Source organism: Miscanthus floridulus, chromosome 11 (genome assembly GCF_019320115.1).
Source record: "Miscanthus floridulus cultivar M001 chromosome 11, ASM1932011v1, whole genome shotgun sequence".
Classification (NCBI taxonomy): Eukaryota; Viridiplantae; Streptophyta; class Magnoliopsida; order Poales; family Poaceae; genus Miscanthus; species Miscanthus floridulus.
This window is the reverse complement of record NC_089590.1, coordinates 69,477,752-69,502,283: the sequence shown is the minus strand read 5'-3', so window position 1 is coordinate 69,502,283 and position 24,532 is coordinate 69,477,752. Positions and strand designations below refer to the sequence as shown.

The following is a 24,532-nucleotide window of genomic DNA, read 5'->3' as shown; positions in this document are numbered from 1 at the left end:
ATACTAATTAGGCCAACACTATGCCAAAGTTAAAAGGCCTTCATATGTACATCATTGGTTGCATAATTAATCGTTCTCCATGTACATCCTAGTCGACCTCTATGGGATCGTTGTGAATCTACATAATATCCTGCAGATCGTTATCGACCTCCATAGAATCGTTGTCAATCTCCATGTCATCCCGAGCCTTGACCACTACAACCCTATCCACATCCATTGGTACACTTTCATTTAGCTCATCGACTTTGTTCACAAAGCACTGATTCGGTGAACCAATACTAAGGACAATTAGGCTCAGAAGCTGCACTCTACGGATATACAAGGCCACAAACTCCAAAACGAAAAGATGCATTTTTATCTGTAGATCTAACAAAATTATTGTAGCTAGGTTGAAGGTAAAGGAGCAGAGAGCACGAGAGAGCAATACAAAGGAATATAGAATCCGATGAAGGAGCAGATCCAGTGCAGTTACCTTCGATCCGAATGGAGCAAACAAGCAGGGATGACGCACTGAAGATTTGTGTGCTGGCGAGGTTGGAGGTGAAGGAGCAGTGAGCACGCGAGAGGCTGCCTTTCATCCAACGCTAGCAGGGTGAAGCAGAGCAAGGGAGCAGAGTGGGAAATGGATGGGAGGGTGTGGTAGGACCGTAGGAGTGTATATACACAGTTCAATAAATTGGTTGCCCCTGTACCAGGGCCCAATATCTAGGGAAGTAGGATGCCTCCAACACATCAATTTATACTTAGATCTACTATCATTTATAGCTCAATAAATTGAACACCTGGTTAATCACCTTGCATTTAGTTCAACAATAGTTGTACAATAGTGAAAGATTTCAGTCCAAGACATCAATTGATACTTGGATGTACTAGCATTTACATTTCAATAAATTGAACACCTGGATAATCACCTTACATTTAGTTTAACAATAGTTGTACAAAAGTGATAGATTTCAGTCCGATACATCATAAATTGATACTTGAATCTATTACGGTGAACTAAGCAACTTGTCAATGAACGTGCCAACAACTAAGGTAAGTACAAAATAGGTGAAAGAAGAATAGGAAGCACATTTCTTTCTCAAAGGAACAAAATCTTCTATCATCTTCGTTGGAACCCTGGCCATTTCTTCAATCTATGGCATAATCTCTTCCTCCTCTTACAGATGTTCTTCATTTGTTGTAACATTGGCCTCCGCCTTCAGCTCCAAAATCTTGTTACGTAAATCCAAAATCAAAGTCCTCAGAAATTTTCCATATTGGGGATTGTGCCACTTAAAGAACCCGCAATCTAAGTCAGGCTAGAAAAAACCAAATTACAATAAGTACAACGTGATTTTAGCATTTGCATTGTGAAAATAGAATGAACAAGAAAGAAATCGAGTTACATTATTTGCCCTACAACATCTGTGGTACCGACGTCATGGGTTTCCATCACTCCATGAAATCCACCAAGGCGTCTTCAAGCCGCAGCAACACAAAAGTGGTGGCTGGTATGCGTAGGGGTGGTTCTCGACACGATACGGGATGGGCGGCCCCCTCCCGTTGTAGCCTCCTCTGCTAGAAGCCAGTGTTCTTCTCGCGGCGGCGCCCTAGGATGGTGCTGGACACTGGGAGGAGTTAGAGCTTGATGCAGCCATGGAGCAGTCTGGGTTCAAAGTGTAGCACGCTCTGAGTGAAGAGGTCGGCCTAGGTCTTTTATCTACGCTTTTGCCTCCCGCCAAGGCGCCAAAACATCCATCAAAACCATCGCACTCTCACCAAGATGAAATGTTGTGTCATCGCTGATTCAGGATACTATCCGCCTATAGAAGAAGGCATGTTTTGGATCCTCTGTGCTTACATAGAGGTGTACACGTGAACCATAATCAAGATCAACTGATTCAATTAACAGTTCAACCGAAGTAATAGTTCAACGATTATGCAGTACTCATACATACTAATCCAGAGGTTTCATCAGTACATATATAACTTCATTAACATAAAAGTTTCACAAATTGTAAGACTTAATGTCAGATGGGTAGGCAGTTGCTAAGGTACTCAATTTTTCGATGCGGCCCCGAAAGCCAGAGGTAGTGAACCGTAGCGAAGATGACAACATCTCCATCCACGGACACATTGTATATATAAAGTATGTGTACTTCCTATCCAGTCCTGCAAAGCACAAAAATCTCTCCACAAATAGGGTCTTGAACGATTCTTGTCAAATTTTGTGGTCCGAGAAGGTGACGAACAGCTGCTTCAACAATCAATAGTCGGTCTGGGTGAATGCTCCATCCCCAAGTAGCAAACAACATCATTTGGGGTCCTGGTGCCACCCCTAGCCACCAAAACGCAAGGTTGCTCGCATTGAAATGGCTTCTTCCAAAGTAAGACATCTGTTGCAATGAACAAATTCCTAATATGAACAAAACTGATACCGAACCCAAAACCAATTGGAACCAAATGCAAACAGGGGGTGACCGAATCTATCTAACCTTCACGAGGCGTTGTCCACGACGACAATGCAAGGTGCTCGAGGCAGGGCAAGTACAGGCGATAGGTCAAAATGAAGATGAAGCAACGGGTGGGGAGAATTAAGATAAAGCAGCAACAGGTGGGGAGAACTAATGGTTTCATGTTGGGGTTTTTTAGTTGGTCGAACCACCGCCAAAGCGCCGATAGGACCCGAGGAGAGTTGGGAACGGGCCAGGCGCTTCTAGATTTCTTGCCAAACGAACGGTCCAGATTGATCGGTAGCGAGATTGGACGGCACAGGATAAGTTAAATAGTGTTTGTATTAAGTCGACCATTGCCACGCTAGTCCAACGCTATAATACGGCGATTGTCAGCGGTTAAACTGCTTTTAGTTTCTCCTGGAAACAAATGCTTGTACATGACAATTTTTTCCCTTTTCATTCACAAAAAATATACAGAAAACATTCGTCAAGAGATCAAATCCACGCATTGCCATTTTGGAAGTAGTATTGGAAAGAACTTGCTTTGCATTTCATATAAAAAGGTGGCATTGAAGAGATCAAATCTACGCGAATAGAATTTTTTTCATTGATTCATTATGTATATGTAACATATAGATACAATTTGGATGAGTACATGATTGTACTCGTCCGGAAGCATAATAACTAACATAAACTATTAAAACTACTTATACTAACTATAAACTACTTAATCTAAACATATGATATGCTCGCCTCGCTCGCTTGAGAGGAGGCGAGGCGAAGTTGGAATCGGAGTCGGAGTCGTCGGAGTCGGACTCGTCGTCTTCAGCGTCGGCATTGTCCTCGCCCTCCTCCTCCAGGTCCTCCTTCTTGGAGCTCCACGGAGGACTATAGTCAGAAGGCCTCCAGTCGTCGGAGGAGACGTCCTCCTCGGAAGACTGGTGGGCTGGCAAGTCGTCCTCGTTGGGCGATGGGCTACTTGGAAAGTTGATGGGGTTGTCCGACATTTTCTTTGTAGATTGGAAGAGAAAGGGATGATGGATGAAGAAGAGAGGTTCATAGGGCACCGGGCTTGAAGTATATGTAGCGCAGTGAGTATGGCTCTTAGGCTCCACGCGGAGGAAGAAAAGGTGATTTGACGGCTTTGGAAGTTGAGGCAATTCAACACTCACGCTGAATTTGCTGCTGCTTGACCAAACGCTAGTTTAGTGCTGGCAGACAAAATGTGTATCTCAGTCGGCCCGATTTTTCATGCGACGGAGCAAATGCAACCCCAATACCACTGCCGCATCTAACGTTAACCCGTCGGTGGTAGAAGTCTGAACTGCCGGTTTCATTCCCAGGAGGCATCGCCATCGTTCCAATCGACGGTGGAAGTATCACACGGTCGCTTCTATCACTACGGCAGTGAAAATGGCGACAGTGATAAATCAATCTGTAGTAGTGTCAGCCACCACAGCGGAGCACAAGTCGTGCTCATCCCTACACTGGAGTATGTAGCAAGCCGACCTCACCCCAGGTCGGATCTATGCCAGGTACAACAGAGGATGCCAAGCCCGATCTGCGGTAGAGGATGATGAGCTTGATTTATAGTCGTGTGGATAGAGGTTGATGACAGGGGGCAGTGGACACAAAAGGGTACGTCGTGGAAAGGGGATGAATCGGTTCATTTATTTTAGGGCTTCACCATCGCAGGCAACAAACTTGTTGGCTTCAACCAAAAGCGGCGGTCCACATGAGCAGAAATAGCCAAAGCTATCAAAACTGCCAACACAAGTTGTTAACCTAAGTCTGACCATACATATGTGCTTTATTCCACATGCTAGAAAAGGCATGGTTTCCAAACATGCAGTGGCTCCCTCGCTGCAACACAATCTTTGATGGATGCTTGCGTCTTTGTCAGACGAAGGAGTGACCTTTGTAGGAGCCTCTGATAATCTGTAAGGCTACTACTCCCTATGACATGGATATTCGCTGCAGACATGGACGACCATGCTGGTGCGTTGGAGAAGCCCTTAGGAGACGAGTTGAACCAGCATCTAAGAATATATCTTGGACAAACCTATCAATCGTGTCACAGAAATAAACACATGAAACTAGGTTCATCCCTTTTCATCTCCTACAGAAACAAACACCTCTAAAAACAAGGACAAGGGCAGATTTGGCCCGTGACCTATGGAAAGTGGGATTCGACCCATGCCAAGTAAACTCTTCATTCGGCACAAAGGTCAGCAGTTGGCACCTCCCTGTCGTCCCTGTACGTACCTCTGCACTAGCAGCTTACAGCCTATTTGCTTGGTCGTATTTGGTTTATAAGCCATGGCTTATCAGCCAACGAACAGTATTTTTCTCTCACACCAAACCAGCTAACAGTACTTTCAGTCATGGCTTATAAGTCAAACAAGTCCAAACGAACAGAGCGTTAAGCAACCACGGCAATACTCGTCCTGTTCCATAAGAAGGTGTCTGCAGACCAATCCTAGTCGTAAAAGTGCGTGAGTCCTGGATACGACAATACACACAACACACCGTCAGGTTGCGCCCAGCTGCCCGCTCCAATGTGCACTGACCGTGCGTCCCTTCCCTGGCTTAACTACCTACGAGAGGCCACGCGACACAGAAAGGGCATAAAAAAATTCGGTACTGATGGTCCTCACCAACATGTGCAGCTGACGCGTGGATTATGGGGGGCATCTGATTTACCATGCGTGTGGTTAAACGATAGAGGTGGCCTACCTATCAAATGAAAAATCCGCACCACCACGTCCTAGTAGGTCCTCGCCTAATTTTTTTCCCCGAAAATGAGTGGACATGGAGGAAAAATCAGCATGCAAAACCGTGCATGCCGACTGCCGTGGGCGCGACCCCGCGCGAACCGAAATAGGACCGGACACCGTGCGCGCCCCGCACTCCGCAATGAGGAGACCGGAGACGAGAGGAAAGCGGCGAGAGAAGCAACAGACGGCAGGGAGCCGAGCGAACTCGTCTCTCCTACTGTCAAACGCAGCCATCCGCGCGGCCGCCGCCGAGGAAGTAACGGTCGGGCGCTGGTTCTACATCCCTTGCACTCGCCAGTGACCACTGACCACCAGACTGGTTTCTCTTGGAACAGGCCGGCCGGGGTCGTCGTCGTCCCGGAAGGTTGTTTCTATTATTAGATTACGAGACTTCACTCGGATCCCTCTACGACGATCGATCGATCGACGCATGCCACCCTATTCTATCTCTTCTCCCAACACCGCGAAGCGCGTGGTGGCGTCGCGATTTTTCTGCCCCCCACAGCACTCAGCACTGCTCTCGTCTCCTCCTCATCTCCTTCTCCTCCTCCTGTCTTGGACGATCTCACTGGGACTGGAGGGTTATTAGAGTTCCTCGGAGAAGATGGCCGACGACAACAACGGTGGCAACAGCAACAGCGGAGGCGCCAATGCGAACACCACCGCCGAGGTTCAGATACAAATCCCGGGTCAGTTAAATATGTTGCTAGCTGCTCCATGTTTGATTTGATCTCACGTTTAATTTGTTATTATTATGTTCTTTGTCGGCCACTTGATCTATACCATTTCTCTTGCACGTTGTTTCTCTTGTATATCGCATTTTTATTTCCTTGGATTGGAGAAGTTGGGCGAGTTCTTTGCAGGATTTGAATTTCAGCATTTAGTATCTTTTCAATGCGTGGGATGGTTGTTCTTATTCTACAGTTATTTTCTTTTTAGAATTTTCTAAGGCTTTTTTTTTTGCAAAAGATTGTGATTCAGTGCTCTATCGTCAATCACACATAATGTAGATATGGAACTATATATAAAACCAGCACAACGTTCTCGCTTTTCCCATGTAAAGGTAGTTTTATCATAATATATTTTCACAGAAGAATGAAAATGCTACTACTCCAGATATTTTCTATTAACAGCCATGTTACCCAACAGGGGGTAATCTTTTCTCCTCCAAAACTATACAAAGGGTGTGCGCTAGTAGCATGACCTCATGACATTTCATACCATAGGACCCTAGCATGTTAGTTGTATGAGAGCTAGTGAGGGACTTTGGAAACTTGAGGACACATGTGAGCCACTTTATATTTATTTTTGGGGCCTATATTAGCCTAATGTGTACAATGTTCACCTATTTGTACTTTGCTAAAATAAAAAGGGAGGTTGTTACTCGTGTTAAATGCAAAACCCTGAAAGAGAATTTTTTTGTCTGTCCACTTCGTCTCTTAATCATTAGTAACTTCCATTGTATCCATTATGAACCGCGCAGGACCATCGAAAACCGAAGCTCCTGCAACTCAAGAAGGACCATCGGGAAGCTCAAAAGCTAAGAATTGGAAAAGGTGGTTTGTGGTGGCAGCGGATGCAATCTTCCTCATTGTTGGTCAGACATCAGCAACACTGTTAGGGAGATACTACTACAGCCAAGGTGGCAACAGCAAGTGGCTGTCAACATTTGTGCAGACTGCTGGCTTCCCTATATTGTTCTTCGTCTTGTTCTTTTTCCCTTCAAAGTCGTCTTCCAGCGAAACTCCGATCGGAAAAACTACCATGATATATATTGTCTTGGGGCTTATCATAACCGCGGACAACATGATGTATTCCCATGGGCTGTGGTTTCTTCCAGTCTCAACCTTTTCACTCATCTGTGCTAGTCAGTTGGCCTTCAACGTCTTTTTCTCATACGTCTTAACCTCTCAGAAACTCACCGGTTTAATCATGAACTCCGTGGTACTGCTTACCTTGGCTGCTTTACTCCTTGGAGCCAATCATGAATCTCATGGACCTACTGGTGGTGTCATAGGAGGAAAGTATCTTGTGGGTTTCCTGTTGACACTAGGAGCATCAGGCACCTACGCACTTATCCTTTCCCTTATGCAACTTACATTCGAGAATGTGATCAAGAAACAAACCTTCTCAGCAGTTTTAAACATGCAGATATATACTGCACTTGTGGCAACTTTTGCTTCTCTTGTTGGACTCTTTGCAAGTGGAGAATGGATGGATTTAAAAGAGGAGATGGATAGGTTCCAATCAGGAGAGTTCTCCTACCTGATGACACTGGTGTGGACATCCGTGTCTTGGCAGGTTGCTTCTATTGGAGTGGTGGGCTTGGTTTTTGAGGTATCGTCCTTGTTCTCGAATGTGATCAGCACATTTGCTCTACCTATTGTCCCTCTTTTTGGTGTGATGGCGTTTCATGACAAGATGAATGGAGTCAAGATCATAGCCATGCTAATTTCGATTTGGGGTTTTCTTTCATATCTCTATCAAAACTATCTCGATGATAAGAAAGCTAGAAGTGCATAGGGGGAGATTCCTAGGGTCTACAATTTTCTTGTGATAGATAGCTCTTTACCGGTTGTCTCGTTTAGTTTGTTTCCTGCGAGATGATAGATGTTCATTACTTATGTTAATTTAAGTACATTTCAGCAGGAGGAAACTATAGCTTTTTAGCATAGCTATATAAATTTTCTTTTAGTTACTATTGGTCTTATTTTTGTTTTGCATATGCGGCATATGTGTAAGGGTGTGGGACATGGATCGGAATAAACATCATATATAGATTTATAGGTGAAATTTTGTATAGCTCTTTTGTTGACGTTGTAATTCTTTATTGGAACTCTGTTATCTGTTGTCCTTCTAAATTTTGTTCTTGAGTGTGTTATTAGAGTTTATCATATGTAAACCTAGCTCCTAAACAAAACTATCAAAAGTTTTAGATTTTCTACTAGATATTTGTCAGCCACCAAGTATTTTTTATGAGTTATGACCAGAAGCAGACCCGAGCAAATTGAGTCCAACTTGGCCTGGCACGCCCACGAGTCTTAGGTGCCGTTTGGCACGGCTCCAGGCAGCTCCGGCTCCTGCCTGCCATTTCACTGTCATTCACTGTAGCAAGAGCCGTTTTCTCTCTCCTTCCCTCTCCCTCTCACAGACAGTCACAGCCAGCGGCTTCACCGGCGAAGCTCGAAATTTTGGCTCCGCTGGCTCCGTGAACAGTACCCCGGCTACAGTGAGAGAAGGCAGTAGGAGAGAGAAAACCGGCTCTTGCTACAGTGAATGAACAGTGAAATGGCAGGCGGGAGCCGGAGCTGGCTGGAGCCGTGCCAAACGGCACCTTAGTGGACAAGCCTTGAACATAGATCCTGCTATCTAAAAAAGATTTTCCTCAGCCCGAGCCCGACCAAAAATATTTATTTTAGCTATTTTACACATTAAACTTCGCTGGCGGTCTGCCTAGGCCTAAACCTGGCCCAAAAAATCAGGCCCGACTCGCCCAATAGGACGGTATAGCCGGGGTATTTTTGGCCCAAAACAACCAGGCTTTTTTTTGCCCCAGCCCGAAGTAAGCCCGTCCCGCTAAATGCTCAAGTCTAACGGGAAGTAGGCGCAAAAAAAAAGTCTAACGGGAAGTAGTACTTATTTTATTATATTAGATTTAGGTCCTTAAAAAACATAGGTGTATGAAGCATGAACCACATAAATGCCTACGGGAACAGCTCGCATGTGTTTGAAGCTGTGCACTGTTGATATAACGTGCATACAAAACCGTAAAGTGCATTAGTGCATAAAAACACCATAAATTGCAAACGTGCAACTATATTAATGAAATTGCTACATAATTTCCAAAATTTTCACTATAGCTCCCCCTTTTCTTGTCTCCAAATTAGGGTACAAATGGTATGAATATTTTCCGACCATATTAGAGTCCTAATCAATTTAGAGAAGTTCAAATCTGTCCATATCCAAGTTTATATATTCAGCATCCAATACTGTATTTGTATCTAAATACTTAAATAATAACATATTTATGATGTCGATATTCATTCGTATCATATCCGATATAGTTAAAACTATCCGTATCCGAATCTAAATCCGAAAAGAAATATAGGATCAGCGATATCACTCCATATTGGATCCGTTCGCACCCCTACTCCCTATAGAACAAAGCCTTGAAATGAAACGAACTTTCAGTCCTCATTTCTGCCACTTCACATACTCTGTGGTCCAGTGTGGAGCTTCACTTCACATGAATCTTTTGGGGACAACATTGGTAAAATAGATAAGTTAGCCATGTTTAAGCTAGATATTTTTGGGTGAAGGGGGCGACATTATCGACAAAAATATTATCCCAGCGTTGTTTAGCCATATTTAAACCTGAGTTTATAGTATGTTCTTTTCTCCCCTCCAAACCACCCACCATACCACACCCAAAAAAATGTCAACCACGTATGTCAGCATAAGCTAGTGTCTGGACGTCCGGACGGGGCTAGCGTATAGACATCCACGCCTAATGCGCCCACGCCCCTGTGTACACATGCTGCTGCGCCCGCCCACATGTCTGCGTCTGCATCACGTGGGGGCCCATGCCACTTCGTTTCTCGTGCTTGTGCGGGCCCACGTGGGGCCGCATCTCGATCTGCGCCTACTCCGTTGCTCGCGCCTGCCGCTCGCACCCCCTTTGCTCCCACGCGCAACTCGGCAGCTAGGTCTCACTGCAACATGTGCAACACTAGATTTACTTTTGCAACATGCAGATGAAACACTCTGCAACATATGTTCGAAACAGTTGAAACACTTGCAACATACGTCCGAAACACCAAGAAAACATGTGTGTAGCCATTGCAAAACATATGCAACATCCAGATGAAACAGTTGCAACTTACGTATGAAACACCAGAAACACTTGAAACGTACGCTTGCAATATGTATGTATATGCAACATCTAGATCTACTTTGTAACATCCATTTGAACCACTTGTAACATACGTCTGAAGCAGATGAAACATTTAGGACATACACTTGAAAACATCATTGCAACATGTGCAACATTCCGATCTACTTTTGCAACATCGATATAAAATACTTACAACGTATCTCTGAAATAATTGAAACACTTGAAACAGACGCTTGTAATATGCAGTTTCAGCGCAACATCTCCTTGTTGGTTGGGAGAAAGGAGCCTCGTCAGCATGTGCAGTTTCATCCCGGCCGTCGCGAGCTACGCACGGGCGACCTCCACCCCGGCCACAACGAACTGGGTAGGCGGGCACGAGATGTGTGCAGCTCCGCCCGAGCTGCCGTTGGCTGTCGTGAGCTGCACGCAGGCGAGCTCCACACCCAGCCACGGTGAGCTGGGCAGCGCGGAGGCAAAGGTCTTCCTGGCCGCCGACCAGGCATCCGTCCCTCGTGGTGGAGGCGGTAGTGGCGGTCGGACGGCTATGGTCTCCCTCTCCATGGGTGAGCGGCGGTCGGGAAGCAACGACAGTCGGTCGACGGGCTTGCTGCCCACGGCAAGCAGCCTCGCAGAGATGACGAGCGAAGGGCGGACGGTGCGTAGGAGCCGATGTGTGATGGGGAAAATATCGCTCTCTCTCTCTCTCTCTCTCTTGGAGAAAACCGTGTATGCCATAGTGAGGGGAGCAAGCCTGTGGGCTGGTCAGCAGGACCAGCAGTAGTGTCCGAATGAGATAGACGTGGGACGGACGTCCTTAGTGGAGCTTTAGCATTTAGATTTTGGCTACAAAAGGGTAAGTTGAGATTTCGAGATATGTCCGGAACAAGTTTGTGGGCAATAATTTGTTTCAAGCCAGTTATTGTAGGAAATCTCATGCACTACCAATCACACATGAGTGTTTTTTTAATGAAAAGACGAGAACTCTGCCGCTCAGTTGTGAACAAAAGAAGTTCGGTACAAAGACATGACCCACGTTCATACCCACACAATAGCCAGCTGCTAGCATATAAAGACAAACACACAGACGGGACGCACCATGTGTCATTGTTGTCAAGCTTTGACGCAAAAGCAACGAAGCAACTTTGACTTCACACGTGCAAGGTACATGATTCCAAGATGGTAAAAGATAGGAAGTGAAAGTGCTATGGAACACATGTCGAACAACCTGCAGAGCACGGTAATCCTGACGAGTAGGATCTAGAGGAACTCAAGTATAGGCAAACTGGAGTTTAGAGCCACCTCGATTTGGGATGTTGGAACACCAACCAGATTGGGAGCCTCATCCTGAACTTAATTAGGAATAGGTTTAAGAGATTCTATTTAAATGTGTCTTTTCAAAAAAAAATGGTACACCTTTTCTAGAAAAGATATTTCTTTTTAGGCAAATATCTAACGACAGAAATAGGACTTGATGCCCTTGCAGACAAACTTTAGCTAAAGCCACCAAGACATCACCACCTACACATACAACACTTCTAGAAAGAGACCACCACATAGTAAGGACCGAATGGCGTGGTGTTGGACAGGTGTTGAATTGGGCTCTAAAAATTTAAAGCAACGACTTTAACCTATGCAAAACTAAAACCCCTTAGAACTTTGACCGTTATGTTCTTCTACAAAGGCACAAGCCAATGAGCCCTTAGGACCATCACACTAATCATGCCCTTAGCAAGAGATCACACTAATCATGTCGGAGGGGGTGAATTAGGTCATCTAAAAATTTTCTACTCCTGAGGCTCAATCCAAACTAAACAAGACGAACTAAACAAGCTAATAAACAAGATGTGCATCTAGTGTTATTTGGTTATCTAACCCAAAGAGTTTAGCGACATAAAGCAATCCTAAGACTAGCCTGGAACTACTATCTGAAGTAAAGAAATCAAGACATAGCAAAATCTGTTAATAATAACCACTTCAAAATACCAATCGCTTTCGTCAAAAAACTTTTCGTGCGCGCGCCCCAAATCCTCCTATGCCGATTCGGAAAACCAGAAGTCGCGCATCCCTTTGTTGTTGAGCGCCAGGAACGTGAGAGCCAGCTGCCGTTGTTGCTGAGAGCCCTGACGCGGGTGAGGGCGGACGGGACGCCGCCGGTGAGGTTGTTGGAGCTGAGGTCAGAGAAGGAGTTGTAGCTAAGGTCGAGGCCGCGCAGGTCGCCGAGCGCGCTCGGGATCGGGCCCGTGAGGGAGTTGTAGGCTTGTAGCTGAGGTCGAGGTGCACGAGGTCCGCGAGCTCGCCGATGCCCCGCGGAACGACGCCCCGGACCAGCGCGTTCTACGACACGGTGAGCAGTGGGCACCTGCAGCGACCGGAGGCTGGACAGCTGCGGCGGCAGCGTGCCGGACAGCGACGGGTTCGCGCGGACGCTGAGCTGCTGCAGGCGCGACGACGACAGGTTGGACGCCGGCGGCAGCGCGAAGGCGGCCACGGCGTCGGGGTTCTTGAAGGACCCGACGAGGAACAGCGCACGGAGCTCCGGCAGCGCGAACACGGCCACCGGGAACGTCGCCGTGTCCTTGCACGTCGGGTTGGGCGGCACCTTGAAGTCGAGGCGCGCGACGTGCATCCGCGCCGCGCCGCCGTTATTGGCGCCGGGAGTAGTCTCGGGCCTGCACTCGAGCCCCGGCCACGGCGAGCTGCAGGGGTCGTCGCCGGCGGCCTCGCGCCAGTCGCGGTCGGCGGAGACGGACTCCATGACGCGGAGCAGCGTCTCCCGCTCGGCGGGGTCCATGGCCGCGGCGGCCGTGGCGACCTGCAGGAACAAGGCGAGGAGGGAGCGGAGATACAGGACGGCGGGCGGGAGGGTGAGGGTCCTAGAGGAGGAGGAGCGACGCGGATGGGCGGGCGGGCGCAGATGCCCGTGACGCGGCGACGGAGGCGAGGCTGCGAGCCCGAAGGAACGGAGCCCGCGTGCTAGCCGTTTGGATGTGCTATACGTAGATGCAGAAGCATACGTAGATGGAGAAGATAGATAAGGATAGGGAAAAAGAGAAAAAAGTAAAATAAGTGACAGAAAAAAAAATGAATGAAGAAAAAAATAAAATAAAAGGATACTACCGACAATCCACTGTTTTCAACAGCCAGGTAAAGCTGTTTTACTAAACGTTAAGCCAAGTACGTCGCTTTAGGTGAGAAATGACCCGTGGCACGGGCATATATCTAATGTGAAAAGTAAATTAGTAAATAAGAGATCAAGTACTACCAGAGGCAAACACCCAAAGAGATATGCGCGATGTATCCCGTAGTATGTGGGACAACCGCCACCCATAGTTCAAGTTGGAGCTTAAAGATAATCGGCCAGTTCGCTTGTTGGTTTCAGTCAGTCCAAATCAACCAGCCAATAATGTTTTTCTCTCACAATAAACCAGCACCAGCCAGCTCAGAAACTAACCAGCGGGGATCATCATAAAAGCTCACACCAAGTGAAAGCAACGCTACGGCAAGCCTCTTAGGTTCACCCTCAACTCGCCCTGGTGGCGTTCATTGTGGAGCTCCCATACACACGCACGTGCATGCACGTGCGCGCACACACACAAATAGCCTAGTCTTGCCTAATCACTAGCCTAACCACTCTCATAAAGTGCTATTTTGGATGATGCTTCCTCTAGTCTTCAACGACGACCCCAAACACCGAGTGGATGTGGTCTAAATACACCGAGCCAACAAACTAGCTGATGCACAACAGTCACACCAAATTTGCACTCACCGGATACAATTTTCAAGTCTGGGCACCAACAAATCATCCAATGCGTACTAATCCAATGTCATGTGTTACATTGCCATTGCAAGTAGTCATTGGAATCACTACGCGATACTCGAATGGTTGCTCTGGTTATAATGGCCGGATCATCTAATGCGTGTTCCCAAACTCCAACATGAACACCTTGCCCGCCCAATCCTCCGATCAATATTGTCGTCAGGCCATCTTTTCAACCACAAGATCATCCGGTGTGTTGATTTTGTTGGTGCCAGCTCAGGTTATAGCTCCATACCCAGTGCAATGATTTTCTTCACCACCTCCATTCCACTGCAACATCTTCTTGTATTGCTCTGTGGCAATCTTGAGTTTTTCGGTGCTCATTCTTTACACCATAGAGGATCATCCAGTCAGGCAGTCAGCACAAAATGCACTGGATCTTCACTTTGTTGGGGGTTGGTCATGTTGCATTGGCCCCCTTTTGGCCACAACTAAGCTCACTAACCACTACTGTGGTAATTTTAGACTTTACCATCCTCCTATACACAATCAACCATTCCAAAAGCCCAAAAAAAAACAGAACTTTCAGTCCACGTTATCGCCTCTTCATTGGCATGGTTTAGTGAATTAGTGTACGTCATAGGAGCAATCGCTTGTGATAAAAGTAGTTTTTGGACATTCTAGAGTATGGAATATATTTCTCTGCGAGGGAAACACACACTCTCTCTCTTCTGAAAGAACAAGGACATTGTCGATCTGTGTGTTAGGCTTTATTTATTTCCCTCCGCTAAACTTTAGCCCCTATCACATTGGATATTTGACACATGCATGGAGTATTAAATATAGACTAATTACGAAACTAAATGCACAGATTAAGACTAATTTACGAGACGAAATTCTTAAGCCTAATTAGTTCATAATTTGACAATGTTGTGTTACAGTAAACATGTGCTAATGATGAATTAATTAGGCTTAATAAATTCGTTTCGTAGATTACCAAGGACTTGTGTAATTTATTTTATTGTTACTATTCAAATACTCAATATGACATCCTAAACTTTAGCGTCTGAATTTAAACACCCCTTAATAAGACAGCAGGAAGCAGCTCACAGGCGTTAGTGGCGCCAAGAATAAGCCTGCTCAGCATAACAGAAAACAGTTGAGCATCACAACACGCGAGAAACCAACAGACAAATATCTTTGCGCCAGCTTCGCTCCATGAATTCCTGTTCCTGGAACAATCTTTGCAGGGTTTTCGTCTGTTGCAATTGCAACTGCAGATGAGACGGACATGGGACACGTATTCCCATCTTATCCTAGGTGCAGCTCATCAATAATCGGATGGCTCCAGGAGATCTATCAGAAGACCAAAACTTAAATAGGTCTTCCATATAATATTTATAGTTTTCAATAGAGTACCTATATGTAAGACCTATTTTAGATGTCAGGAGAGATATAATCTAAATCTAAGTATTGTTTAAAAACCTATTTATAAAAATAATTCTTTTTTAAGTCTTGTTATTAGAGAAAACTAAAAATAAGTATTGAATCTTTTATCTGCAGTGCTACTGAAATAAATTTTATCTTTTGAGTAGCGGGGGTTGGAGACTGTCTTAGCCACACAGTCGAGAGTCGACAGGCCGCACTGATGAGTTTGTGCGTGTTTACTTAGTAAATTTAGGAATTTGGTACTATAGTATTTTCGTTTTTATTTAGCAATTAGTGTTTAATCATGAATTAATTAGACTCAAAATGTTCGTCTCGTGATTTCCAACCAAACTGTGCAATTAGTTTTTTTTATCTATATTTAATGCTCCATGCATGTATCGCAAGACTCGATGTGATGACTACTGTAGCACTTTTTGGAAAAAAAAAATTGGAAACTAAACACAGCCGCTTCCGTCTGGATATTCCCATGCGATCGACGTCATTCTCCTTTGTTCTTTGGAATCTTTTGCAGACATCGTTGAATTTTTTCTGTGAGCCAGGGAACACTGAACCGTAGCTCATGAGTGATGCAAATGTTGACAGCAAATTTTGACTCTTGTGCCACGTGCTGTCTATTCATATCTTGAGTTCTTGCCGATCCATTCATCGAGGAATTCACACGGGAGAAGAACCAGTAGGGCACGTCGAGAGTCGACAGGCCGCACTGATAAGATCAACTCGTTTATAGACAGGACGGCCACGGTTGCGTATATGTATGCAGTTGCCTGTCCTTTTACTTCAAGAAATTTCATATCTGCAGCGCATACAGATCTTGGTTGCAATCCAAGATGGGTGACGCTGGTGAAATTCAGCTGCAAATCGCAGGTCCCTTTCTCTCTGTTTTATTACGAGGTACTGCAATTAATTAAGCGAGACAGCAATATCGAACAGCTGAAATGATGAGGCGGACATGCAGGTATCCGAGGCCAAGAAGCTGGTGGAGACGATCATGGACACAGAGCAGAGAACGGTGGTGCATGTCGTGCAACTGAGGCGTCGCGGCCACCACTATCGAAACGGCTGGCGTGGTGGGCGGTGGTCCTTATCAACATCGTGTTCATTCTCGGCGGGCAGGGCGTGGCCACGCTCCTTGGCAGGATTTACTACGACCAGGGTGGCAACAGCCTGTGGATGCAGACGGTGGTGCAGTCCTGCGGCACGCCGCTCGCCATCCCGCTGCTCCTCTACTTCCGGTTCCGGACCAGGCCGTCCTCCTCCGTGGCGGCCGCGGCTAATCGGCCACCGCTCGTCAAGACATATGTTGCAATGAACAAATTCCTAATATGAGAAAAACTGATACCGAACCCAAAACCAATTAGAACCAAATGCAAACAGAGGGTGACCGAATCTATCTAACCTTCACGGGGCGTTGTCCACAACGACAATGCAAGGTGCTCGAGGCAGGGCAAGTACATGCGATAGGTCAAAATGAAGATGAAGCAACGGGTGGGGAGAATTAAGATGAAGCAATAGGCGGAGAGAATGAAGACGAAGCAACAACGGGTGGGGAGAACTAATGGTTTCGTATTGGGGTTTTTTAGTTGGTCGAACCGCAGCCAAAGCGCCGATAGGACCTGAGGGGAGTTGGAAACGGGCCAGGCGCTTCTAGGTTTCTTGCCAAATGGACGGTCCAGATTGATCAATAGCGAGAATGGATGACACAGGATAAGTTAAACAGTGTCCGTATTAAGTCGACCATTGCCATGCTAATCCAACGCTATAATACGGCGATTGTCAGCTGTTAAACTGCTTTTAGATTCTCCTAGAAACAATCGCAACCGGATATGACAGTTTTTTCCCTTTTCATTCACAAAAAAATATACAGAAAAACAAAAAAAACATTCGTCGAGAGATCAAATCTGTGCATTGCCATTTTGGAAGTAGTATTGGAAAGAACTTGCTTTGCATTTCATATAAAAAGGGTGGCATTGAAGAGATCAAATCTACGCGAATAGAATTTTTTTCATTGATTCATTATGTATATGTAACATATAGATACAATTTGAATGAGAACATGATTGTACTTGTCTGGAAGCATAATAACTAACCTAAACTATTAAAACTACTTATACTAACTATAAACTACTTAATCTAAACATATGATATGCTCGCCACGCTCGCTTGGGAGGAGGCGAGGCGAAGTTGGAATCGGAGTCAGAGTCATCAGAGTCGGACTCGTCGTCTTCGGCGTCGGCGTCATCCTCGTCCTCTTCCTCCGGGTCCTCCTTCTTAGAGCTCCACGGAGGACTATAGTCAGAAGGCCTCCAGTCGTCGGAGGAGACGTCCTCCTCGGAGGACTGGTGGGCTAGCAAGTCGTCCTCGCTGGACGACAGGCTGCTTGGAAAGTTGATGGGGTTGTCCGACATTTTCTTTGTAGATTGGAAGAGAAGGGGATGATGGATGAAGAAGAGGGGTTCAGAGGGCATCGGGCTTAAAGTATATGTAGCGCAGTGGGTACGACTCTTAGGCTTCAGGCGGAGGAAGTAAAGGTGATTTGACAGCCTTGGAAGTTGAGGCAATTCAACACTCACGCTGAATTTACTGCCGCTTAACCAAACACTAGTTTAGTGCTGGTAGACAAAATGTGTATCCCAGTTGATCCGGCTTTTCATGCGACAGAGCAAATGCAACCCTAATACCACTGCCGCATCTAACATTAACCCGTCGGTGGTAGAAGTCTGAACTGTCGGTTTCATTCCCAGGAGGCTGCGCCATCGTTCCAACCGATGGTGGAAGTATCACATGGTCGCTTCTATCGCTACGGCAGTGAAAGTGACGACAGTTATAAATCAATCTGTAGTAGTGTCAGCCACCACAGCGGAGCACAAGCCGTGCTCATCCCCACACTGGAGTATGTAGCAAGCCGACCTCACCCCAGGTCGGATCTATGCCAGGTACAACGGAGGATGCCAAGCCCGACCTGCGGTAGAGGATGATGAGCTTCATTTATAGTCATGTGGACAGAGGTTGATGACAGGGGCAGTGGACACAAAAGGGTACGCCGTGGAAAGGGGATGAATCAGTTCATTTATTTTAGGGCTTCACCATCGCAGGCGAACAAACTTGTTGGCTTCAACCAAAAGCGGCGGTCCACATGAGCAGAAACAGCCAGAGCTATCAAAACTGCCAACACAAGTTGTTAACCTAAGTCTGACCATACATATGTGCTTTAGGGGGTGTTTGGTTCTTTAGTCGTTCCTAAAATTCATGTCACATCGAATGTTTAGATACTTAATAAGGAGCATTAAATATAGATTAATTATAAAACTAATTACATAAATGGAGACTAATTTGTGAGATGATTTTTAAGCTTAATTAATCTGTCATTAGCACATGTTTACTGTAGCACCACGTTGTTAAATCATGGACTAATTAGGCTTAAAACATTCGTCTCGCAAATTAGTCGTAAGTTGTGCAATTAGTTTCGTAATTAATCTATATTTAATACTCCATGCATATGTCCAAACATTCGATGTGACAGGAATTTTAAAAGCACCTACAGAACCAAACAGGGCCTTATTCCACATGCTAGAAAAGGCATGGTTTCCAAACATGCAGTGGCTCCCTCGCTGCAACACAATATTTGATGGATGCTTGCGTCTTTGTCAGACGAAGGAGTGACCTTTGTAGGAGCCTCTGACAATCTATAAGGCTACTACTCCCTATGACATGGATGTTCGCTGCAGACGTGGACGACCATGCTGGTGCGTTGGAGAAGGCCTTAGGAGTTGAACCTGCATCTAAGAATATATCTTGGACAAACCTATCAATCGTGCCACAGAAATAAACACATGAACTAGGTTCATCCCTTTTCATCTCCTGCAGAAACAAACACCTCTAAAAACAAGGACAAGGGCAGATTTGGCCCGTGACCTATGGAAAGTGGGATTCGACCCATGCCAAGTAAACTCTTCATTCGGCACAAAGGTCAGCACTCAGCCGTCAGCACCTCCCCGTCGTCCCTGTACGTACCTCTGCACTAGTAGCTTTAAGCAACCACGGCAATACTCGTCCTCTTCCGCCCTTCTTGTTTAGTTCCTCCAAACTCCTGAAAAGTGCACTATACAAAAAGAAGATTCATCGTCACATCAAACTTACGGTACATGCATGGAGTACTAAATGTAGACGAAATCAAAAACTAATTGCACAATTTGTTTTAACTTTGCGAGACGAATCTTTTGAGCCTAATTAGTCAATATTTGGATAATAATTCACAAATACAAACAAAACGCTACAGTAAAAAATCTTCACTATGCAAAGTTCATCTGCGCAAACTTTGCCCAACTAAACACCGCCTCCATGAGAAAAGGTAAAAGTGCGTGTGAGCCCTGGATACGACAATACACACAACACACCGTCAGGTTGCGCCCAGCTGCCCACTCCAATGTGCACTGACCGTGCGTCCTTTCCCTGGCTTAACTACCTACGAGAGGCCACGCGACACAGAAAGGGCATAAAAAATTTCGGTACTGATGGTCCTCACCAAGATGTGCAGCTGACGCGTGGATTATGGGGCATCTGATTTACCTTGCGTGTGGTTAAACGATAGATGTGGCCTACCTATCAAATGAAAACTCCGCACCACCACGTCCTAGACTCCTAGTAGGTCCTCGCCTAATTTTTTTCCCCGAAAATGCGTGGACATGGAGGGAAAATCCGCATGCAAAACCCTGCATGCCGACTGCCGTGGGCGCGACCCCGCGCGAACCGAAATAGGACCATACACCGTGCGCGCCCCGCACTCCGCAATGAGGAGACTGGAGACGAGAGGAAAGCGGCGAGAGAAGCAACAGACGGCAGGGAGCCGAGCCAACTCGTCTCTCCTACTGTCAAACGCAGCCATCCGCGCGGCCGCCGCCGAGGAAGTAACGGGCGGGCGCTGGTTCTACATCCCTTGCACTCGCCAGTGACCACTGACCACCAGACTGGTTTCTCTTGGAACAGGCCGGCCGGGGTCGTCGTCGTCCCGGAAGGTTGATTCTATTATTAGATTACGAGACTTCACTCGGATCCCTCTACGACGATCGATCGATCGACACATGCCACCCTATTCTATCTCTTCTCCCAACACCGCGAAGCGCGTGGTGGCGTCGCGATTTTTCTGCCCCCCACAGCACTCAGCACTGCTCTCGTCTCCTCCTCATCTCCTTCTCCTCCTCCTGTCTTGGACGATCTCACTGGGACTGGAGGGTTATTAGAGTTCCTCGGAGAAGATGGCCGACGACAACAACGGTGGCAACAGCAACAGCGGAGGCGCCAATGCGAACACCACCGCCGAGGTTCAGATACAAATCCCGGGTCAGTTAAATATGTTGCTAGCTGCTCCATGTTTGATTTGATCTCACGTTTAATTTGTTATTATTATGTTCTTTGTCGGCCACTTGATCTATACCATTTCTCTTGCACGTTGTTTCTCTTGTATATCGCATTTTTATTTCCTTGGATTGGAGAAGTTGGGCGAGTTCTTTGCAGGATTTGAATTTCAGCATTTAGTATCTTTTCAATGCGTGGGATGGTTGTTCTTATTCTACAGTTATTTTCTTTTTAGAATTTTCTAAGGCTTTTTTTTTTGCAAAAGATTGTGATTCAGTGCTCTATCGTCAATCACACATAATGTAGATATGGAACTATATATAAAACCAGCACAACGTTCTCGCTTTTCCCATGTAAAGGTAGTTTTATCATAATATATTTTCACAGAAGAATGAAAATGCTACTACTCCAGATATTTTCTATTAACAGCCATGTTACCCAACAGGGGGTAATCTTTTCTCCTCCAAAACTATACAAAGGGTGTGCGCTAGTAGCATGACCTCATGACATTTCATACCATAGGACCCTAGCATGTTAGTTGTATGAGAGCTAGTGAGGGACTTTGGAAACTTGAGGACACATGTGAGCCACTTTATATTTATTTTTGGGGCCTATATTAGCCTAATGTGTACAATGTTCACCTATTTGTACTTTGCTAAAATAAAAAGGGAGGTTGTTACTCGTGTTAAATGCAAAACCCTGAAAGAGAATTTTTTTGTCTGTCCACTTCGTCTCTTAATCATTAGTAACTTCCATTGTATCCATTATGAACCGCGCAGGACCATCGAAAACCGAAGCTCCTGCAACTCAAGAAGGACCATCGGGAAGCTCAAAAGCTAAGAATTGGAAAAGGTGGTTTGTGGTGGCAGCGGATGCAATCTTCCTCATTGTTGGTCAGACATCAGCAACACTGTTAGGGAGATACTACTACAGCCAAGGTGGCAACAGCAAGTGGCTGTCAACATTTGTGCAGACTGCTGGCTTCCCTATATTGTTCTTCGTCTTGTTCTTTTTCCCTTCAAAGTCGTCTTCCAGCGAAACTCCGATCGGAAAAACTACCATGATATATATTGTCTTGGGGCTTATCATAACCGCGGACAACATGATGTATTCCCATGGGCTGTGGTTTCTTCCAGTCTCAACCTTTTCACTCATCTGTGCTAGTCAGTTGGCCTTCAACGTCTTTTTCTCATACGTCTTAACCTCTCAGAAACTCACCGGTTTAATCATGAACTCCGTGGTACTGCTTACCTTGGCTGCTTTACTCCTTGGAGCCAATCATGAATCTCATGGACCTACTGGTGGTGTCATAGGAGGAAAGTATCTTGTGGGTTTCCTGTTGACACTAGGAGCATCAGGCACCTACGCACTTATCCTTTCCCTTATGCAACTTACATTCGAGAATGTGATCAAGAAACAAACCTTCTCAGCAGTTTTAAACATGCAGATATATACTGCACTTGTGGCAACTTTTGCTTCTCTTGTTGGACTCTTTGCAAGTGGAGAATGGATGGATTTAAAAGAGGAGATGGATAGGTTCCAATTAATCAGGAGAGTTCTCCTACCTGATGACACTGGTGTGGACATCCGTGTCTTGGCAGGTTGCTTCTATTGGGGTGGTGGGCTTGGTTTTTGAGGTATCGTCCTTGTTCTCGAATGTGATCAGCACATTTGCTCTACCTATTGTCCCTCTTTTTGGTGTGATGGCGTTTCATGACAAGATGAATGGAGTCAAGATCATAGCCATGCTAATTTCGATATGGGGTTTTCTTTCATATCTCTATCAAAACTATCTCGATGGTAAGAAAGCTAGAAGTGCATAGGGGGAGATTCCTAGGGTCTACAATTTTCTTGTGATAGATAGCTCTTTACCGTTTGTCTCGTTTAGTTTGTTTCCTGCGAGATGATAGATGTTCATTACTTATGTTAATTTAAGTACATTTCAGCAGGAGGAAAGTATAGCTTTTTAGCATAGCTATATAAATTTTCTTTTAGTTACTATTGGTCTTATTTTTGTTTTGCATATGCGGCATATGTGTAAGGGTGTGGGACATGGATCGGAATAAACATCATATATAGATTTATAGGTGAAATTATGTATAGCTCTTTTGTTGACGTTGTAATTCTTTATTGGAACTCTGTTATCTGTTGTCCCTTCTAAATTTTGTTCTTGAGTGTGTTATTAGAGTTTATCATATGTAAACTTAGCTCCTAAACAAAACTATCAAAAGTTTTAGATTTTATACTAGATATTTGTCAGCCACCAAGTAATTTTTATGAGTTATGACCAGAAGCAGACCCGAGCAAATTGAGTCCAACTTGGCCCGGCACGTCCACGAGTCTTAGTGGACAAGGCTTGAACATAGATCCTGCTATCTAAAAAAGATTTTTCTCAGTCCGAGCCCGACCAAAAATATTTATTTTAGCTATTTTACACATTAAACTACGCTGGTGGACTGCCTAGGCCTAAACCTGACCCGAAAAATCAGGCCCGACTCGCCCAATGGGACGGTATAGGCAGGGTATTTTTGGCCCAAAACAACCAGGCTTTTTTTTTTTTTGCACCAGGCCGAAGTAAGCCCGTCCCGCTAAATGCTCAAGTCTAACGGGAAGTAGTACTTATTTTATTATATTAGATTTAGGGCCTTAAAAAACATAGGTGTATGAAGCATGAACCACATAAATGCCTACGGGAACAGCTCGCATGTGTTTGAAGCTGTGCACTGTTGATATAACGTGCATACAAAACCGTAAAGTGCAATAGTGCATAAAAACACCATAAATTGCAAACGTGCAACTATATTAATGAAATTGCTACATAATTTCCAAAATTTTCACTATAGCTCCCCCTTTTCTTGTCTCCAAATTAGGGTACAAATGGTATGAATATTTTCCGACCATATTAGAGTCCTAATCAATTTAGAGAAGTTCAAATCCGTCCATATCCAAGTTTAGATATTCAGCATCCAATACTGTATCTAAATAATTAAATAATAACATATTTATGATGTCGATATTCATTCGTATCCTATTCGACATAGTTGAAACTATCCGTATCCGAATCTAAATCAAAAAAGAAATATAGGATCAGCGATATCACTTCATATTGGATCCGTTTGCACCCCTACTCCCTATAGAACAAAGCCTTGAAATGAAACGAACTTTCAGTCCTCATTTCTGCCACTTCACATACTCTGTGGTCCAGTGTGGAGCTTCACTTCACATGAATCTTTTGGGGACAGCATTGGTAAAATAGATAAGTTAGCCATGTTTAAGCTAGATATTTTTGGGTGAAGGGGGCGACATTATCGACAAAAAATATTATCCAAGCGTTGTTTAGCCATATTTAAACCTGAGTTTATAGTATGTTCTTTTCTCCCCTCCAAACCACCCACCATACCACACCCAAAAAAATGTCAACCACGTATGTCAGCATAAGCTAGCGCCCAGACGTCCGGATGGGGCTAGCGTCTAGACATCCACGCCTAATGTGCCCACGCCCCTGTGTACGCATGATGCTGCGCCCGCCCACATGTCCGTGTCTGCATCACGTGGGGGCCCATGCCGCTTCGTTTCTCATGCTTGCGCGGCCCCACGTGGGGCCGCATCTCGATCTGCGCCTACTCCGTTGCTCGCGCCTACCGCTCGCGCCCCCTCTGCTCCCACACGCAACTCGGCAGCTAGGTCCCACTGCAACATGCAGATGAAACATTCTGCAACATACGTTCGAAACAGTTGAAACACTTGCAACATACGTCCGAAACACCAAGAAAACATGTGTGTAGCCATTGCAAAACATATGCAACATTCAGATGAAACAGTTGCAACTTACGTATGAAACACCAGAAACACTTGAAACGTACGC

General features: G+C 45.3%; 2 protein-coding genes and 1 pseudogene across 2 annotated transcripts; 2 read left to right on the top strand and 1 right to left on the bottom strand.

The window, feature by feature from the left end:
• The first annotated feature begins 5,669 nt into the window (after nt 1–5,669).
• Nucleotides 5,670–8,019, top strand: LOC136494292 (probable purine permease 11). The gene is made up of 2 exons (XM_066490463.1): nt 5,670–5,904; nt 6,699–8,019. Exons 1-2 carry the CDS (start codon nt 5,820–5,822, stop codon nt 7,736–7,738), a joined length of 1,125 nt encoding a protein of 374 aa, XP_066346560.1. The 5' UTR covers nt 5,670–5,819; the 3' UTR covers nt 7,739–8,019.
• Nucleotides 8,020–10,930: 2,911 nt separating this feature from the next.
• LOC136492145 (receptor like protein 29-like) lies at nt 10,931–15,159 on the bottom strand. Its single transcript, XM_066488263.1, has 3 exons — nt 15,017–15,159; nt 11,614–13,099; nt 10,931–11,408 (listed from the first exon to the last, which is right to left on the bottom strand). The coding sequence occupies exons 1-2, from the start codon at nt 15,157–15,159 to the stop codon at nt 12,049–12,051; spliced, it is 1,194 nt and encodes a 397-aa protein (XP_066344360.1). The 3' UTR covers nt 10,931–11,408; nt 11,614–12,048.
• A 5,263-nt stretch (nt 15,160–20,422) lies between these two features.
• LOC136494294 (probable purine permease 11) lies at nt 20,423–22,736 on the top strand (annotated as a pseudogene).
• The last annotated feature ends 1,796 nt before the right edge of the window (nt 22,737–24,532 follow it).

What these genes read in the sequence shown, in the direction of transcription:
- LOC136494292 (XM_066490463.1), top strand. Translation starts at nt 5,820, where the DNA reads ATGGCCGACGACAACAACGGTGGCAACAGCAACAGCGGAGGCGCCAAT. An exon ending in GGTTCAGATACAAATCCCGG is followed by an intron (nt 5,905 to 6,698) that starts GTCAGTTAAATA and finishes TGAACCGCGCAG; the next exon opens with GACCATCGAAAACCGAAGCT.
- LOC136492145 (XM_066488263.1), bottom strand. Translation starts at nt 15,159, where the DNA reads ATGTCCGTCTCATCTGCAGTTGCAATTGCAACAGACGAAAACCCTGCA. An exon ending in GTGATGCTCAACTGTTTTCT is followed by an intron (nt 13,100 to 15,016) that starts GTTATGCTGAGC and finishes ATCTACGTATAG; the next exon opens with CACATCCAAACGGCTAGCAC.